At 35.7% G+C, this 20,180-nt stretch overlaps 1 protein-coding gene across 3 annotated transcripts; it reads left to right on the forward strand.

The window, feature by feature from the left end:
* The first annotated feature begins 761 nt into the window (after positions 1–761).
* Positions 762–5,523, forward strand: mtfr1l (mitochondrial fission regulator 1-like). 3 transcript variants are annotated; one of them, XM_024274763.1, is made up of 8 exons: positions 777–916; positions 1,782–1,911; positions 1,998–2,105; positions 2,189–2,298; positions 2,384–2,595; positions 3,876–4,251; positions 4,321–4,467; positions 4,616–5,523. In XM_024274763.1, the coding sequence occupies exons 2-7, from the start codon at positions 1,897–1,899 to the stop codon at positions 4,436–4,438; spliced, it is 939 nt and encodes a 312-aa protein (XP_024130531.1). In that variant the 5' UTR covers positions 777–916; positions 1,782–1,896; the 3' UTR covers positions 4,439–4,467; positions 4,616–5,523. The 3 variants fall into 3 exon arrangements, with proteins under 3 accessions (XP_024130541.1, XP_024130531.1, XP_024130525.1); XM_024274773.2 differs by having other exon boundaries at positions 762–916; positions 1,836–1,911; positions 4,321–5,523; XM_024274757.1 differs by having other exon boundaries at positions 4,321–5,523.
* The last annotated feature ends 14,657 nt before the right edge of the window (positions 5,524–20,180 follow it).

Consider the following 20,180-nt stretch of genomic DNA (forward strand, 5'->3'; position numbering starts at 1 on the left):
TTATATTATTTTTTTTTTTGTACTAAGCTGGCGTTTACAGTGAAGTTTTTTAAATCAATCTTGTTGTATCTGAGCTACTTGTCTATTCAATTATGATTATTTTTTCTGTACTAAAATTGGTAATAATTGTGATCAGTTTGATTGCTTGTTTTTATTTTTAATGTGATCAGATCAATTTATTCCACAGTTATTTTTACAGTCTATAGTTTTTCCTCTTCAATTTAAAATGAAACTATTTGAATATTATCTACGGGCAAAATAAGGATTTTACACTGCTGTAAATTTCTATAATATCCCAAAACCCACCACTTTTTATTTTTATACATTTTTTAACACATTTAAAGCAGGGATATGATGTTGTTGGACAAGACAAGATGATGATTTAAATGCAAACGTTATCAAATGCAACCTAGATCAGCTGAAATGTGAATAATCAGAGTAAAACAATATGTCGCTTTGAAGTTGTCACCTCAGAGACAAACACTATTTAAAAACATTTTCATTCAGTGCACCTTGAGAGATATTGGTAAGAATTTGATTACATTTAAATATTTTTCTTAATTGTTTCATTCAATTATTAAATGTAATGTCTGTTAATAAACTAAAGCTTATCCTTTTGTATGCACTTGCTATTTGCAAAAACTTACATTAATTAAATGAGTGAATCTTAGCTTGTTTAATGATAGTTCCCTGAAATAAAATATTTCTAACCTAACCTTGCTTGTCACTATCACTAGAGGGCGCCATTGAGAACATTCCTCTCTGTTATGATAGTGACGTTCTCCCAGCAGCCAATCAGATCCGAGGACAGGGAGGCACAGGCTACCGGCCTAATGAACTACAGTGAAAGACAAGGAACAGAAGTGAAAAATCCCTGAACCGTGAACGGCTTCGACCTTTCCGGTATCATTCTAATGTAAGTTAAATTGCTTTTGGATTTTTTTAAGGTAGTAAAGATAAGATAAAGGCTGGTTATTTATTTCAGCAGTGGGTCAAACCAAACGGTGGTTGTTGTTGCCGCTAAGCTAACTTTGTGTTTAAAAGCCAAATTCAAGCTAACCACCGACTGCAGAAACCCAAAAGAAAGTCCGTAATTATATTATAATGGGTGTTTTTATGTGTATATGAGAAAATATTTTCCTCTTAATGTTAGAACTTAAACCATGTCCGACTGCTAAAATAACCTGCGTCTGAGGTCGGCTAGCCTCTTTAGCCGACATCATCTCGACTATTGATTTATAGAGGAGATTAAAGCAGAAATGCTTTTATTTTTTAGGTTTATTGGTGCCAAATGTACCCCCCTAAAAGACGTAATTTAGCATTTTAATACTTTTCAAGGTATTTTGTAACCTAAAGTGTCACACTTAGCATCGTGCTGTTTTATTATTGCCTTAAATACATTTTTAGTTGAATTATATTTTCTATCAATCATTTATAAAATCGTATCTTTTAGTAGATTGCAAAGTGGAAAACTGATTAAAATATAGACTTAAAAAAATTGTGAATGTGACAGTGTTTTTCGTCATGAAATTTGCAGGAAATGCAGAAAACAACAATTGATTAGTAGATAATTAGACAGCAATCAGCTTGCCCTAAGAAGCTGATAATGGGGTTTGTGAACCAAAATTTCGTCTCTGTATATTTTCTTAACTTATGTCCAACATTTCATCAGGAAAATGTTCAAACAAATAAGACAAAAAAGGGTTTAACTGTCATACTCGATACAGTAAAGTTGTCTTCTTTTCAGCTTATACCTAAACTAATTACCATTTTAATCCTAGGAACAAGTTCAACCACTTACATGACATCTGTTAACTGAGCTGCTACATCTCCAGACACCGCGAGCACCCAGCACTGCTGTGCAGCTTTAACGGATGACACTGAGCAACCATCAGCATGGAAACACAAGCAGTGAGTTCATTCAAACTCTCTCCGAAATCCATCTTAATTCCAAATATAGCAGAAGGGCACTCCATGTTTTTGTGTATGTTTTGCAGGAAGTTATTCCCATCTGGCAGAATAAGCCTCATGGATCGACTCGCAGTGTTGTGAGAAGAATAGGCTCCACTCTTCCACTCAAACCTCCACAGAGAGCATGCTTCCAGGTTCACTCAATATTCTGATATTCTTATATTTTAGATTTGAAACTATGTGTCAGTTTTGTTCATTTACTGTCTCTGTGTCACAGGAGTTGCCTGGTTTGCCTTCTCTTCGTCCCGCTGATGGACCTATGGTTCCTACTCTAGCAGATATCGCTTGGATCGTTGCAGACGAAGAGGAGACGTATGCTAGAGTGAGGTAAACCTGCCAACTACGTATGCTTCAGTCCTTGACGAAGCTCGTTTTTCTGGATGCTAATCTCCTGTTTCTATTTCTTTGTAAGGAGTGACACACGCCCTCTGAAACACGAATGGAGGCCCACGCCGCTCCTGGTGCTCCACAGGAACTCGTCTGTGCCTAACTTCCGTCGGGAAGGTAAAAGGATGGAGGGGCTCAGGAAGCCCGGCGTGACGGCTCTCAACCGCACTACAGCCTTGCAGGATGAGCTCAGCAAACTCCGAGCTCAGATCGCCAAGATTGTTGCAAACGATACAGGTCGGTAAAGCATCGTGCTTTTTTAATCTGTGCCGTTGAGGGAAAAAGGCTCACAAATCTGCTCCTGATATTGTGGCTTTAAATCACTTTTCCAAGCTTGCTGTGAGTTGTTGACTCTTTTTTATGACTGTCATGTTGTTTAGACAGCTGCCCTGATTTTGCTTAAGCTGCTAAGTATTTGCTCAGAGTTTGTAGGTCAGTGAGTAAAGCTTACCTCTTCAGTTCTGTGCTGGTTGGTCACCTGTTCAACCGAAGCTTCAGGAAAAAGGATCAGACTTTGGTTTATTGCTATCTATTGTAAATCTTATACGTTTACAAACGAATTACGTTTTAACCATCAGTATTTAAAGACCCACTCCAATGAAAATCGTATTTTTTGTATTTTTAACATGTTCTTGTAGCATTTTTTTTTATAGTAGAGAACCTATATTAGATAATTTACCATTAATAGTGTAATAGTGTAAACGTTTCCCTCCTGCCTGTTTTACTTTGTGGGTAATACTCGCCTCTGCTGGTCTTGATCTCCTCTGATTGGCTAAATTCTGAGTGTATCGCACGTTAGCTGACTTTAAATGAGCTTATTGTTTGTAGCCATGACCCGGCTTCCTCTATGTGGACAGAGAATTGAACGGGCAGGGGGTTTACCAACACAGAGAAAAGACTTTGAACTCCATCTAGTGTCGATTCAGACATTATCTGAGTCGTAAAATTAGCTGTTTGCTAGTTTATATTTTGTTTATAAAGATGTACAGTGAGCATATAAATATCTTACTTTTATTTTAAAGCCTTTTGATGTCATTTCAAAGCCAAAAACAACTTAAGGAACATTTGCATTTAGAATATGTTTTATTTTGAAAGTATTAAACTTTAGATAGAAGCTCATAAATCTGTGAATAGGTACTGTAATTTTGAAACATATTCTAGTTTCATAAAATCAAATTCCTTTGAAATTTGGAAGTTTTTTGTCTTTAAAAAAAAAAAAAAAAAAAAAGAACAAACAAAAAAAAACAGAAATTTGTGTCATACTGCTCCTATCTACTCTAAATTCCTGTAATCGGATTTTACAAAGAGAAAATGTGATTAGCCGGGAGCTGTAAACTATGACGGTTGACTGTCTTAACAAAAGACATGGTTGTTGCTGAAAAGCTGCTGAAAGCAACAGTTCTTTAATCTGTTTTGTGTCTTAAATTTCCACTCTATACCGCTGACAGAAGCTGGAATCGGTTTCGGATTGTTTTTGATTTTCGGCTTCGGGAGACTGACGGACTTTGTGATTCCAGGCTCCAACCCCCTGACCCCCGATCTGCTCTCGCCTGACGATACGAGCATGAGCTTCTCCATGGCGCCCTTCGAGACTGCGCCCTACCAGCCGGCGGCCATCGCTCCCGCCTCCTTCGTCATCAGCGACGTGACGGAGGAAGACGAGGACGAGGAAGAGGAGAACGACAAAGATGTGGTCTCCGTGGTGTCGGAGCTGGTCCCTGACCCCCTGCCGCCAGTTTCCATGACGGCATCGGCGACTTTCGATCTAGATCGGCCAAGTATGGACTTCCAGGAGGCGGAGGAGGACACGGTGTCGCTGTCCAAGTCCACCAGCTTCGCTGACGTCATGGACATCCTGAAGGACATGAACCGCATGAAAATGAGCAAAGACAGGTCAGAGGTGCTGGGTAATACTTCCTCATCAGCAGTGACATATTCTTCATGGTATTTGTCTTTCTTTAGGTATAACAGAGGCTGCACATCTCTTCGAGAAGAAGATTCTGCCTCGTTGATTTCTGAAGCTCTGAGGAAAAAATTTGTCCTAAAGGAAGAAGACACAGCTGCTGTGAAGAGAAAGTAGAAAATGAAACCCAAATCCTGCTGCTTCATGTAAGTCGAGAAAGCTGCTGGGCTCTAAATTCTTTTTTTGGGGGGGAAAAATATTTCTTAAAGCAAACATGTTTGCTTGCTGGTTTTTGCCCCCTTTTACTATCAATTTTAGGCTTTTTCTTTTTGAGTTACACTTCTTTCCTTTCAGAACTGAAACAAAATCCTCCACCAGAGTCTGACTACAGACTTATTTCTATCAGAATCAACAGTCGATTGAAGTCGTTTATTCTCCATTTCTATAATTACACCTGTGGGATTTTTTTTCTAAGAGGGCTTTGAGTGGAAATATGTTCCTCTCCTATCTTATATTCTTGTTTTCTATATAGTTTTTGAATAAAGAAGTGTGACATACTTGAACTCATTTCCTAAACGGCTGAAAAGCTGTCGTGTGCGCACAGAAATGTAGTTTATCATGGTGTGTATGAACGAAATTTACTGCAGCTTATATGGCTCTTTTTGTGTGTGTGTTTAACTATAGATAGACAAACATTAAATAAACCCATTTTAAAACTAAACATACCCAAAGTTCAGGACTTTAGGTTAAAAATTGTCTTTTTTTAATTTAAATAAAGCAGTTTAAGAGGCATTTAGTTATATTAAGTCTAAAAAAATGTGCAGAACTTGACCAACTTTTAAAAATTTCAAATTAATGGTTAGCTTTTACAAAATTATATGCTATAAAATGTCCAAAATCTTTGTGTTATAAATTCCTCCCAAAGATTTTCTCTTGGGAAATTCTTCTTCGCTTCAGATTTTCTAGGTTTGTCATCCTGAACGATCTGTTATTTAGTCCTTGAACACCTTAAAGTTTATCTCGTTAAAAAAAAAAAATGTCCAAAATCTGTCGGGCATGCTGGCTGGATCTGTGGGTTTAGATGCTGAAACATCTTATACTTCCCAAAGAAGAGGAGCTGCTGTGTTAGTTTTTGAATTTCTACTATACTTGAGTGCATGTAATCATTGTAACATTTAGCCCTCACAACCATGTGTATGTTTTTTTTCTTTTTTGTGTCATGCAACAATTTGTAAATAAAGAGTGTGCTGATGTTTTTCCAAGTTTGGGATCTTGTTGTTTTTTGGAGCATGCAGTGACAAGTACTACCACATGGGGGCAGCACTGAGTTTTTTTTTTTTGCTAAGTTCCTTTCAAATTTGTAAAAGATTTTATGCTGATTTTGTGTATTTATTCCAACAAATCATTTAAGACAGGGAAGCAAATAAAAACAAAACAGTTTATGAAATGAAAAACCAAGTTAGGTAAGTGATTTGTAGCATTGTTCACTCTAAAATTATACATTTCCAAAAGTTTGAGGTTTACTGAGGTCAAAACCAGAAGGGACTCGAGTTTATTAAAAAAAAAAGTTTGGAGTTGTTGGTGAAAATACTTCTTTGGATCTGAACACATTGATTAAAGGTTTTACTTTAGTTTTAATTTTTGAATGTAACCTTAAAGAATCCACAAACTATTTTCTTAGTTTGCAGCAGACAACATAAAAAATGCAATAAATTGAAAAGAATACTTAGAAATAAATAAGCTGTCTCCCCATTTAACCCTGTGTGTTCTCTAGGATTTCAAACAGCATTTTTACATTCTGTTTGGGTGATTTGTTGCATTTATTTATGTACAAATGTACAATAAATTGACAAGTGGATACAGTTAGTCATTCAATAAATATCCATCTGTAATAAACAGGGATTTATTAGGATGAGTTTATAAAATATAGTGAAATTAAAGTAGCATTTTAGGCTGAATTATTCAAATCAAGTTCTCGAGCAAATGAAGTGTGTGGCATTGAGGTGAAGAGGCCCTGCAGGTGGTGACTGCATCCCCTCTTCACTTGATTAACTGCATTAGAAACACTCAGTCTTCTATTTTCCAGTACAGTATTATTGGTAACCCACATTATTTCCCATTTCCTCCTCTTCTTTCCCTGGATGCTCTGGGCCCTCAGTGATTCACAGTCTATTTTCTGTTCCGAGTCCTTGGCCTACTTTGTCCCTCTTCACCTCCACGGTGGACTTTCTACCTTTTTTGGATGCAGGGAGAAGTCTGTGGAGGACTCCGTTAATAGGGCTGGATGGCAAATGAGCTCAGTTAAACCTATAAATACAGGAGCTCAGTTCAATGTGACATTGGCACATTTTCTTGTACTTGTCGGAGAGGATTGAAGCAGTTTACTGCTACTCGTGACCTCCTCTTTTTGTGTTTTAATCAAAAGTGAAATAATGATTTCTGATGAGTCTTTGCAGCATCAGCAGAATCCTATGGAGCCAGAAGGGCCAGAGCCTCCAGCCAAGCGAATGCTAGGCAATCAGAGGCAGTCGGGCAGAAAATGCTTCAACAGGTAGATGATCCGTCTTCCTGACTGGTCAGCATGGCTCCTCCATTTCCCTTTGCCTCAAAGCTTTCTATCAATGTCTTCTTACATCCCCAGAAGCTCAAATGACAAAAACTTTTTCTGCACCAACCGGTTTACAAAACTATTTTTGTTCAGTTGACATAAAAATGATTAGTAAAAATAAAACCCATCGTAGTGAACCAGAAAAAAATGACCAACTTTAGAAAACCTCTGACCTGTTTAAGCATTTAAAAGCATTTTTTAACACTAAAGTATCTTTTTTTCAATGGGAATACGCCTGACATGCCACAATTCTCGGTTTAAAACCATATGCTAACTATCGAAATGAATAGTAGGGAGAGCGAATTGTTGCATCCCTACTGCATGTTGATGTTGAAAGTGTCAAACGTGCTGAATTTAATGTTCTTAAGTGTTTTATTACATTACATAACGCTTAGTAGAAGCTGAATGAAAGGTGTTTCTTTATTGTAAGCAAATAAAAAAAATGATTTTTTTGGAATTTTTATGTTTTTTGTTTTGGAAAACACGATTCAAATATGAAACTGAAATCGAGGAGAAAATTAAACTTTGCATCCCTAGAATAAACCTGCTGCGCTGAAATCAAATCAAACTTTATTTGTATAATTCTTTTCCAACTTACGTTACTCAAATTGCTTAAAATCATAATCAAATTTTAAAAACAAAAAGCAAGACATTACACAAAAAATATTTTAAAAACCAATACATCCCCCCCCCCCACACACACACACGCACACCATGATGAAGCCTAAAATGATTCACTTAAAGTGAATTAAGACGTGGTTCTTTTATCCCTCAATTCTGGTACTTTGACTTTGAAAAAATTTTTTCATGATTTGAATAAATATTAAATTAATAAGTCAGGTTAAACAAATATAAGCTGAAATAAGAAAAAAAAGTCTAGTTGTCATACTGACTAAAAATAACATTTTTGACTGGGTTGTCTTGTAATTTTCTATTTAAGTAAATCTGCTGTAGTAAGGGGATTTTATTTTGACACCGGATGTATTTTGTTTTGAAAGGAACTTTTATGTAATGCTTTCAAGTAAAAAAAAAAAAGAAAAAAAAGAGTTGCTATTTTAAAAAAATATATGGCTTTTTGATTATGTGATTTTTGTAAAGATTTAAAATCGCTATTTTATGAATGACTGTCTTAATGGCCACAAAAATATAAAGTGTACTTTTCTTTCTTTTCTTTCAAATCTCCAAACTTTATTTATAAAGCACTTTTCTCCGGGGTCAAATCAGGATCAGCTTAAGGTCAACGAAAAACCAGATTGACCACATTATATGTGATAAAATAGAAAATTTGAAAAACAGACATTGTAATTGAAATAAAAAAAATGAATATTTGACATTTTTTCAGTTACAATGTCTGTTTTTCAAATTTACAATGTTTTTTTTAAAGTAGATCCTGATTTGACCCATTCTCTCATCTAGCAGCAACACAAAGTGCTTTACAGGTTTAAAACAATAAAAAATAAAAATATAAAACACTTTGTGTTGGGTTCATTGAAAGAAACATGAATACTTAAATTCAGGCCTCACTCCCACTCGATGACATCATCAATAGTCGCCGGTCAGCTTCGTTAGCACGGAGCTGCTAGCACTAGGAAATGCATAATAACATTTGTTTTATAACTTTAAAAAAGATCACACTAAAACAAAAAGTCATTACTTACATTTAATGCAAACTCATTTGTTTCGGAGCGCACCCACGTGAAGAAATGCGCTACCAAACCCTACCGCTTCAAATGTCCCCACAGTGGGAGGGGTAGGGATAGGGGAAGAATTTGGAAATGGCCTAAAAGATCGAGAGGGACTTAAAGGATCTTTATGAGTTTTGGTCAGTAAGAAACTCGACCAAATGGATCTTTTAGTGTGAAAAGTTGCACTGTTACAAGTTTTTGTTATTTTAAAGATGAGAGTTACTGGGTTTTGTTTTTATTTTTATTTTTTATATAAACTGATCTGAAGGGTTCCAAACAGGAAAAGTAGTTGTGAAAATGTGTTGTCATGGAGGCCATTAAAGAAAAATTCATTACCAGGTAACGTTAGCACACATATTAGCTAAGGTACAAAATTGTTTATCCAGTTCTTTAGATAAAAACAACATTTTGTCTACAAATGTGTTCACAAAAACAAAAAAACTGTCCTTTTACTCCACACTGACATAATGTGAGCAAGACGCTTTAACTGTGTCTGAAACCGAGAGACCAATCTGCAGAATGTGCAAACACGTAACAGCTTTCATGCTTTTGTCTGCATGCTCAGTTGGAGTGTCATCTTCCACTTTGTCTCATAGCAACGGCCGTCTGAATGAAGCCGGACCGGGAGGACGACAAGGGTCTGGGGGAAGACGAGAGCTCATCTGCGGCTCCCATCCGCCCACCTTCCCCAAGTTTCACCCACATGTCCCCCCGGCGTCATCAAGACACAAAACTCACACGCATGACTCACAATAGCGACAGCTCCACAAGAGCTCAATTCAATTCACTCTGCTGTTTCTATTTTGGGCCGTCTGAAGGGTTTTTTTTCTCAATAGTTGGTCTGCCCTTTAAAGATGATTGCTTTGTGATGCAAAGTAAATTATATCTATAAGTGGATTTCCAGACTCAAGTGAGGTATTGCCCTGCCTCTTAATTAAGACGGTGACAAACCTGTTTCTGGAACATTCAGGAAAAGAGGAAATTACTATATTTTCTTAACCTTTGATTAGTATTTTACTTCATATTTGTATCAAACCAGGTTCTTATAGCAAATAATTAACATTCTCAGTCAACCTGGAAAAAAATATTCACTAGAGAAAACATGAACAGAATACATTTTTTTTTCTCCATCTGTTTCCCCTAAAGCTATGAATCATATTTTGATAAATATTGATAAGAATTCCCTCATGAGGTCCAGATGGGACCTTGGTATTATGCCCTGTGTGGCGGCTATTCATTAAAAATTAGGTTAGAACAATTATAGACGTTCTCAATTCCCATTTAAGACACTTTTATGAGTTTTCCATTGTTGGTCTATTTATTTAAATACCATGAATATGTTTTAATGTCCAATTATTCATTTTAAAATACAAATAAATTGAATTTATTTGCCAAATTCAGAGATTTATGGACATTTGTATCAATAAATCTTCTAATTTGATTAAAAAAAATGACAATAGGTCAGAAAAAATCCACAACTATCAAAACAAAGTAACTATATTTTTTTTCTTTGAAACCTTTTTACAACATGAATTCAATATTTAGACCCAACAGTTTGCTTTGGGCTCTCATGCTTCACAAAGATAAAAAAATCAGATCTATTATCGTAGGAGGAGTGAAAGCATGATGCTGTTTGCATATTTTGCTTCAAAAGTAGGTTGGATTGTGTTTGTATTTTGTGGCATGACTTGCTAAAAAGAGGGAAAAGTTAGTTGTTTGTTAAATATCTAAAGCATGATTAAAAATGTCCTTAAAAATCTCTAATATAGATCTTGGTTAGTTTTCTGCCCTGTAGTTCCTCAGTATTCCACTAGAGGCAGTAGAGGGTCCTTCCCTGATCATTTTAAAATGACTGCTCCTATTAAATCTCAAAAACACTTTTGGTGAAAAAATGTAAAATCTGAGACGGTTGGTAAATGAGGTGTTTTTTTTTTCCTGAACATTCGTGTTAATCTTAAACTAATATTGTTGTGAGCAAAAACTTACCAAATCGCCCAACGTTTTATAATGATTAATATCTATTAAAAAATCTTATTGGATGTTTTTGTGTGGATTACATCAAATGATTTAAAAAGCATGTTTATTCCCCCCAAAATGAATTTTCTATTTTATTTTTACCTAGTGGGCCTTACAGGGTTAAAGACCTGAAACAACGGAGATCGCTAACGTGCTCATAATGGAACTAGCATAGCAACATTCAAAGGAAGCCATGTTTTAGCATGACTGTGACCCGACTTTTTATAAATTAGTTTTTCTGGTTGCTCTGTTCTTCAACCATAATTTTTTTTTTTTCAGGGTAACGGAATGAGCTGAGCATCTGTGACAAATCAAACACAATGTGGTTGTTGTTAATGAGCATTAATTCATTCAATTGGCAGCAATACCATTGACTGTATATGAGATCTGGACTGAGTGAGTGTTGCCCATAAAAATGGCTTATTCCCGGGTTTAAAGAAATTAAGTCAATTTTTTAGTGATATGAATATGAGAACTGGACTAAGTGCGACACCCCTCCCCGAATCCAAACAGGAAGTACCAGTTGGTTTCAACGTATTAACATATTCTAACCAATTCAATTTTTTTTTTCTTTTTAATATTTTTTTTCTGTAGTGCAAGTTATTAAAGTTATAAACTGACCAATCAGATGCCTCAATAAAAGTATGTGGTTTCACATCAAACTCTCTTGAGGCCACTTTCAATTCACAGGGGGCGTGGACTTCCAACAAGCTCCCTCTTAATTGGCGAGAGTGGTTTCCATCAAAACATCGACTCAGGCCGACTTGGACCAATCACTGATTAATGACCTCGTCTGGTTGCAACATGGCGACCGCATTGACTTAATTTCATTGGAACCAGAAGCAGGTCATTTTCTATGGGTGTCCCCACAATCACTCGGTCCAGTTCTCATATACAGTCAATAGACTGAATCCTCGTTTCAATGGCAACCACTTTTGTCAATCGGGTGAAAAAATTTCTCAATAACTTTGACAAATGTATTAATAAAGTGATTTTATGTTGGCCTCTAAATTATGATTTCATTGTTTAATTTAGATTAAAATTACAATTTTCTTATATTGTTTCCTTTTTTCTGGCCTACAATTTTTCTAACTCTCTGTATTTTATAATATAAAAGAGTTACAAGGTTTTTTCTGGCAGAGAGACAGTTTTGAAGAAGCTTAAGACAAAACTTTTAATTAAATCAAGTGGTTAATTACCGTATTTTTCGGACTATAAGTCGCACCGGAGTATAAGTCGCAGGGGCCAAAAAATGCATAATGAAGAAGAAAAAACCATACATAAGTCGCACTGGAGTATAAGTCGCATTTTTTTCAAGTAATTTATTTTACAAACTGATTGAAAAAAACGATATTACATCATCCTGGAAGGTAAGTTATAACATTCATAAGTGAATAGAAAACAGGCTGAATATGTGTCAACACATATTCACATATTAGCATCATGAAAAAAACGAAAAGGTGTAGCATTTATATAACATAACAGTTTTATTTAACTATAGCCTCAAGAACTCATCAACTTTGTATCTTTACTGTAATTAATTGCACGCAATCTCACTCCATATCACTAAATCCCTTAAATTCTTCGTCCTCTGTGTCACGTCTGAATAACTAAAGTAAATAAAGTAATTGCATAGATCACCATAAGAGGGCACTCTAGACTTACGGTCCATATCTCATCTCATTAAAAATTCGTATATAAGTCGCACTGGAGTATAAGTCGCAGGGACATTCAATCTATGAAAAAAAACGCGACTTATAGTCCGGAAAATACGGTAAATATATTATTCATAATTTCCTCAATAATAGAAAATGCTCCTCAGAAATGTTTTAAATTAAGCTGATGTGTCATCACCAACAGAAAAATTAAGAAAATAATTTCCCTCAGTTTGTTGGAGCTCCTTTCCACCTGCTGCCGTCCAGATTAAGACCTATGGCTGCGACCCGCCGACACTTGGAAAGGAGCAGCTGGCGGCCGCTCACAGGATGTTAACAAAGCACCGTCAAATGCAACCCATCAACAATCCTGAACAGCAACACTCTGTCATCCGTCCACATCCAGAGAGCCATCTGACAGAATGCTCAATATCCCAGTCGGCTGAAATTAACACGTTGGAGGTGTCAGATCCTGAGAGGTGTGGAGCGTTTGTGAATCACTGCTTATACATCAGGCAAAGTTTAAAATGGTATTATGACTCTGCAGTGCAGGAAACCATGCAAGCTTGCAAAAATTTGCCTTTTTGTTCATTAATTGATGTCTTGAAGTTACTAAGGAATCAGTTGTGGCTCTTGAGTTTGAACAAACAATGTTTAAACAAAGTTAATGGAGATTCGTTAAAGAGATTCTGGTTTCCATGTAAACACTTTAAAGCAAAACCAAACTAATCAGCAGCTGTCTCTAGGGGCAACCTAATCATAAAGGAAAGAATGATCTTCAAAGCTGCATCAGGAAGACACTGAAATAATGGTCACGCCAGGAGATGAAGTTTCCTTGTTTTTGTTCAGGGAAATAAAAGCTAACCAAAATGTGCTTTCTCTATTAACAAACAGAACTATAATTACTCAATTACTCATTTACAAATCCCATTACGGTTTAGACCTAATTTTCCCCAAAGCAATATGAACATGTTCATCAAGAGAACTTCCTGCAGCAGAAATGTGATGATTTTTGTGAATGAAGCATCTGTTGTTTCGGCTGTTTTAGGTGGAGATTTTTAACATCTGTTCAGGGACTACACGTGAAAAATAGCAGGGAAGCTAATTCTGGCTCAGCGTAGTGATGCTTTTAATGTGTCCCAGAGAAATAAACTAAATGACAAAGGTAATACATGTAAATTCTGCTAATTTCACGTTTTTCTGGACACTTCCAGATCCCAAGTTTGTTTCCTCAGCCTGTTTACTTATCTTTTCAGGGTGTTATATCTCACCTGACAATTAGTTGTTAGTAGTCTGCTAGAAGTTAGAAAGTATGCTAAACTGGTCAAACACTTCATAGATGAATTGGTGTCTGTAAATTGCCCACAGGTGTGTATGGAACAGACTTGCAACCTGTTCTTGGTGTTCTCACCTTTTCCTAACAGTAGCTGGGATAGGCTCCAGCAGCATTGTGATCCCAAAAGGGATTCAGTGGGTTCTGGAGATGGAACCTTGTTTTGTCCAGTGATTTAATATGTCTATGGTCCATGGCAGATGAGGAAGGGTGATGTTGGAGATGAAGTGCTCCCAAAAGATTCGTTACACAATCTTTTTCGTATTAGTAGAATATTGTGTTGTATATAGTATTGTAAATTGGGTCATATTGTTCCTATTTCTTCTCCCAGACATACCTGGACTTGAGTTCCAATCTTGTGCCAGCCACTGATATATAATTGTTTCCACTGGTTTGACAAAATAAATCCTTAAATCCTTGAAGAAAAAGGAGAAAATGGCTGGTGCAGTTTTCTCCACCATCCTCATTTCTGGTTTCTTACTGCATTTCTCTATAAAGATAATTTATCCTTACATTAGAACAGGAGTTTGGAGGGGTTGCTTGCATTTTTAAGTTGATAAATGTTTTAATCACAGTATGATGCGAGTAGACTGTAAGCTTTCATATGTTCAGGTTAACTAGAGTTCACTTATTTTGGTGGACATGAAAAGTGCTACTAAGCTAGAGTCGCGTCACATTAAGCTGTTTAATCAATTAAAAAAAAATAATAATAAACTTTAATTGCTTTATTTTCCCCATAATTTCTCTATAAGTACATTTGTTTAGGTGCAGAAAATTACTCTGCTTTTCTGCAGTGTCATATTTTTTATGTATTTGTGCATAAATGTACTTTATACGTTTTAATCAAAATGGAAACCTGTTTTAATCCAGATTTAATGTATTTATTTCTCTTATGAGGTGGACACCTAAACACCCGACGTATGTCTTTGCTTCCGTCCAATTTTAGAGCCCCCTCTGACCCACAAAGGTTTCTAAACCAGCAGACAAAATGAAGAACCGAGCTGGCACGTGAAGATGAAACCATTGTAAGGATATAGGACAGAATTAGGTGCTTCAAAAATAGTGTTGAGCAAAATTGTCTGTAATTATTTTTATACAGAAACAGGCTAGTTTTAGCACTTTGGTTCATTGGGGTTATTTTTGGAAAGAGCAGTCATACTACCTACCTGGGTCTCATTACGTCCTCGTCCCCTGCAGAGACTGCTCTGATGGCGCTCATAATAAGATGACTAATTAGCCGTGGTTCTTGGGGAATCCATTTGCCCGTTACAGTTTTTCCTCTGTGCGTATCTGTGATTGTGCGTTTAATGTCAGACCAGGTTACTCATAACTGTTTGGCTTTGAGCTGAAGACGCACAAACTTACACTTTTAGATGTCGGGCATTAAAGGGCAAATGCTAATAAACTGATTAGATCTTCCTAATAGTCCTGTCATAGGAAATTATTGGAATTTCTACGTCAAATATCTGCAATTTGCGCTGAAATGAGGCTATTTCCAGAACCACAACAGTTTTGATCTTGTTAAATAATTGGAGTCCCGTCGTGCTGAATAAAAAAAGATTAATTATATAGAACAAGCTGCTCAGAGTTAATTACTGCATTAGGAATCAGCTTCTCACAATGTCTGTTTTGTAATAAATCTGACTCAATAGAAACAGATGGATCTTTAGTTTGCGATGCCACCATATGTTGCTTCTTTTCAACCCTTTTCTCTGGCTTTGAATGTGATGATGCTCGTGGCAGGACTAAACGCTCATCAGGTCGTCTTGGCTCCTGAGATTCATGTGAACAGCATGTGCGAGAGCACGAAAGTGAAATCCCAGAATAGCCTGGAAACACTTTGAGTTTCCGATGGAGCTGAGAAACCACCAAAAGAGGCAAAATTGGGCGTTTGGCACATGCGAGTCTGACAGTCTGTCTGAAGGAGGCTTTTATAACCTCCTTTACCTCAAGACAAGATGAGTGGAAATGAACCCTTCAGGCAGAAAGCGCTCTAGATCTCTGGAAGCTTCAGATGAGTCGATTCAAAGGCATTGGAAGCATTTCTTTAAGGGGAAATGATCAAAACACTGGCGTAACTTTAGCTGTATTTGGGATAAGATTTACCAAAAAGTAACATTTACCTGTAGATTTAAAGTTTATATCAGAAGAATTACACAGAAAAGTTTCCTATGCAATCTGTTGGACACTTATAAGGCCATTAATTTAATGCAGTTATGTCAATTTAGCTGTTTAGAGTAGATTGGATTATACATATTCTAAGTGACTTTTACTGTTTTATTGTTTTTCTGGCATTCTCTCGCAATTTGAGGTTGATGCTTTACAAATAAACTTAGCCAAATTGAATAACTGTATAGAGTGTCCTTAAAAAAAAGTTCAAGTTTCAAAAGAAGATTTTCCATATAAATAGGTTTAAAATATACCAGGACAACAAAAATACATTAAAAATGGTTTCGTTTTGTAATTCAAATTGAGTGACAAATCTAAAAAAAAAAAACTATGTTTTTCTTATCAGTAAAGAGAAATAAAAACCGTTTTGGAGTCAGGCTTGACGTAAAGATGGTTTTATATATGATAAAAATTGTACTTTTGTTTTTTGGCATTTTCTTAAAATGGGGGACATTTATAAAGAAAATTAGTCTTAAAATCACATTTCTGATTTTTACTTTTCTCAAATTATTGTGAATCAGGAAGAGACACAAATACTGCTTGAAAAATAGCTTTTTTGTGATGTCACAAATACAAGCTCCCTGCTCTCCTCCATTAAGATGCATTTATTTGTAGACTAATAGATCTATGAACGTCTTTGTTTTCCTCATCGGATGAGGATACAGACGGTGGCATGAGTAAACATATTTATGTACATATTTATTTACTGTTTCTTTGTACTGCTTATATTTTGTATATTTTTTTCAATAAAACATTGTACTGTATTGTATTGTATTGCATTTTATCCTGTCTGGCTCAAAACTGTACGGCTGGATTGTTCTAATTTTGCTCACCAGTTTTGTACCCATGTTAGGTTGGAGGTGTGAGAGACTGTAAGCTAGTGGAAGAACAAAAATGTGGGTTTTTGTGTTTTTAACATGTTTTTGTGTATTTTTCATCATGATGAAGGATGTGAATTAACAAAATTAAGCTCAAAACTACATTTCTAAGTTTTTTTTTTAAGTAATGTAAGGTTGGGGTGGTGAGGGGCTGTAAGCTAGTGGAAGAGTATGTAAGCAGAACTCTCAGCATCTTGGACAAGAAGAGGGGCGGGGTTGCTCTGCACCAACAGCCTCAGAAGTGAATTTCCAATGAACTCCTGTTGCTCTGCAGAAACTTTGTCCTTAAAAAAACGACACAAAGTGTTTGATTTTCCCTAAAAACTGCACATTTCTAATTTAAAAAAAGCTGATTTTACAATAGATCAAAGGAGGAACCGAGTCGGAATTTAAAAAAGGAAAATCTGATTACTATGTGGTGATCCAGCAACTGTTAGCCATGGAAACTGTACAAGTGGGCCCTTTACTCTGTCTTAATGAAACCTTTCACTTGGAATAATGAACCCCCATCACTCTGCTCTTCCGTCTTCTCCTCCCTCACAGTGAAAGTCCAGCAGCTGAAGGAGGAGAAAACCACACTCCTCTGGCTCACACGATGGTCTCCTCCTCAGATCCAATGTTTTACTTTTTGCTAATAGGATTCACAAACACCAAATGGGTTGATTCATGCTTCAGTTGACCACTCTGGGATGCTTTCAGCAGGTGGTGTTCCAGCACTTTGAAGAATAGCAGCTTATTTATGGTTTTTAATGAGGTTTTGTTGCCACTTTTACATTTTTCAATCCGATTATTTAGATTTTAATTCATTAAGTCAAACAAATCCCATAAGACTATTTTAAAAATGCAGTTTCACCTTTAATTTTCCTATCATATCCGATACGTTCACTCAACAGTTGATGCGGCTGCTTCAGTTCTCTGACATCAGTAAAAGTGTCCAGCCATCCCCATCGCTATTAAACCGCCTCTCTGTTCTTTTCAGATGATGTTTTCGTCTTTGACGTCCCGCCAAGTGCTTCCAGTGATGCGTTTCTTCTTGTGAAGTCTCCTTTTCTGATAGATTTCAGAAATTATATGTCAACTACTTGGGAAGTGGTGGAGATGTGAAAAAAAGCTTCGAAATGTCTTTAAGAAAAATTGCGTTCCTGGAACAACATTACATTTGAAATTTTCCTTAACCACATTTTGTGTTGCTCCATAAATTCCAGCATTTTAGAGACTTAAAGTCACAGTTACAAGTCTGACTAAAGTGGATTCTGGCTTTACAATTCTTGTTCTGACAGAGGATGAAGTGCCATTTGAAAGCTAATTTAATCTCTCAAGTAAAAAGGCACATTTATTGGTGCTTTTTTGTAAAAATACATGTTGACTACAACTGTAGAATTATTTTTTTTTCTTTTTTGGAAAAAGAATTCACAGATTATATCAAAATAGATGCATATAAAGAAGAGATCACTTCTTTATAGGGTTGTTAATGCAAGCGATTAATCACAAAGAATTAACACGTTAATATTTATTAGCGCAAATTAATTGCAGAAGACGTCCTTCGCTTTAACTCAGCGGTTAAGGTTTCTACGGCGTGCGTTAAAACACTTTGTCAGGTATTTTCCTTTTTATTCTACAGTTATTTACATAATAAATACATATTACATCGGTTTTTAGTACTTAATCTTGCTATTTTTTTAGTTTGAATTGCTTTTTCACAAAAAGTAGACGAGTTGTTCCGTGGTCCGCCGCCATATTGTCATCTAAAATTTACCCAGTATAAAATTGTGATTAATCGTGATTAATCACAACACAAAAGTGCGATTAATTAGTTATTTTTTAATCGGTCGACAGCACTTATTAAATATAAACGTTCTAAATGTACAGTTTTGTTTGTGTTTTCATATTGTGATTATTCGCAGATAATAAGTGGTCGGCAAATACTGTTACTAAAACAAAAATAAGATTAATCACGATTAATCGCGATTAATTATTTTCCAAGTAGTTAATTTTTTGTACTCGATTCCCAGGGTTACTTCTTTATTCTACGGAATCTTTGAAGCACAAGGGGGAGAATTGTCAAGAGTCTGACAATACGATAAATATTGCGATACTGATACCGCTAACAAAACAATATGTATCACGATATATATCCCAAGACTGTACCTGAGCAATTTCTATCTTTTCTTTTTTTTTTTTTTTTACGATTATGACTCTTCATAAATGTGAATCCATTGTAATAAAATCATATAATTTATTGTTTACAACTGTATTTCCTGTACAAGTTGCTTTTACATAAGCAAATTCATGCTGCTTTTCTCTTGGTAAATTTGTTCTTAAACACTGTCTGATTTCCAAAATAAAATATTTTTTCAGTATAATAAAAAAAGGTGGAAAACTAAAGTAAAACACTTAAAATGCTCATAAATAAGGAATTAATTATTGCTATGTTAGCATTTTAAATCGATACAAGTAACGGTAAATAAAGTATTGCGACATATCACCATATCATATACACCCTTAGTAGCACTTATTCCTTTTCATTCCAAGTGAATGAGCATTAGAGCTGAGAGTTTGTGTGAATAAAGACTTTTCCTAAAATAACATCAAATTGGGAATCTCTGCTGTCATCGTGCAAGAAAAGAAAGTGGAGGAGTAATCAGTTTTTAGGAGTGTGTTGGCGTTTGTATTCCTGTCAGAGTGAGGAGGCCGCAGTCTGGCGCCTGCCTCCTTTGTCCTGCAGTTTAACTTCAAGGACATCACTAAAGGAGCCTGGAGGGAGGCGGCGTGATGCATTACTACAATGAATATCGCACCTTTCCCACGTGGAGAGGGAAGGAGCTCGTACTTTATGGCAAATGAGGAAATACTACAGGGTTTTATTGAATGAACCAACATTTAAATGTATGTTGTCACTTCATATGTCTTATCAGCAGACGGTTCATTTATGTACCATTTGCTTTAGACTGAACAGTATATATTCTTGGAGTTGGAGCCCTAAACTGCAACTTTTATTACAAAGATTTTGCACTTTTTCACATGTTTTTGAAAATAAATCCACAAATAAAGCCACTTTTTTTAGTAAACCTGCTTTGTTCAAAGTAATTTCACACATGTGCACACAATAGATAATAATACAAAGGTAACATTTGGTTCAAATTTGAATTCCCAAATCAAGTTATTTAAGGGGAAAATAAACACCTAGTTCACACTTGTGACTTTTTGAGCCAGAAAATTCTGCAAATCCCCATCTTACCCTTTGGCTCTTGCTTGGGGAGGGGAAAAATATTAAATTTTAACATTTATTAACTATATTTTTAATTGTTTAAAGTAGTAGGGAAAGTCTACAAAGCACATAAGAAATGCTGTAAAGAGTTATTTTGCCAGTCAGTGTTAATTTGTATAATTTCTAATGTATAAATAGAGATTTTACTCCTAAAAATCATTTTCAAAACTTCTTATCATTATTATTTTAGCTATTTTTGAACCTATTTGTCAAGTAAGCACATTTTATCCTGAATATAAAAGTTTATTTTCAAAAGAACACTATATAATTTACTTAAAAAAATAAGAAATTGTCTTTATTTAGCTTT

Source organism: Oryzias melastigma, linkage group LG22 (genome assembly GCF_002922805.2).
Source record: "Oryzias melastigma strain HK-1 linkage group LG22, ASM292280v2, whole genome shotgun sequence".
Classification (NCBI taxonomy): Eukaryota; Metazoa; Chordata; class Actinopteri; order Beloniformes; family Adrianichthyidae; genus Oryzias; species Oryzias melastigma.

What these genes read in the sequence shown, in the direction of transcription:
- mtfr1l (XM_024274773.2), top strand. An exon ending in GAGACGTATGCTAGAGTGAG is followed by an intron (nt 2,299 to 2,383) that starts GTAAACCTGCCA and finishes TTTCTTTGTAAG; the next exon opens with GAGTGACACACGCCCTCTGA. An exon ending in GATTGTTGCAAACGATACAG is followed by an intron (nt 2,596 to 3,875) that starts GTCGGTAAAGCA and finishes TTGTGATTCCAG; the next exon opens with GCTCCAACCCCCTGACCCCC.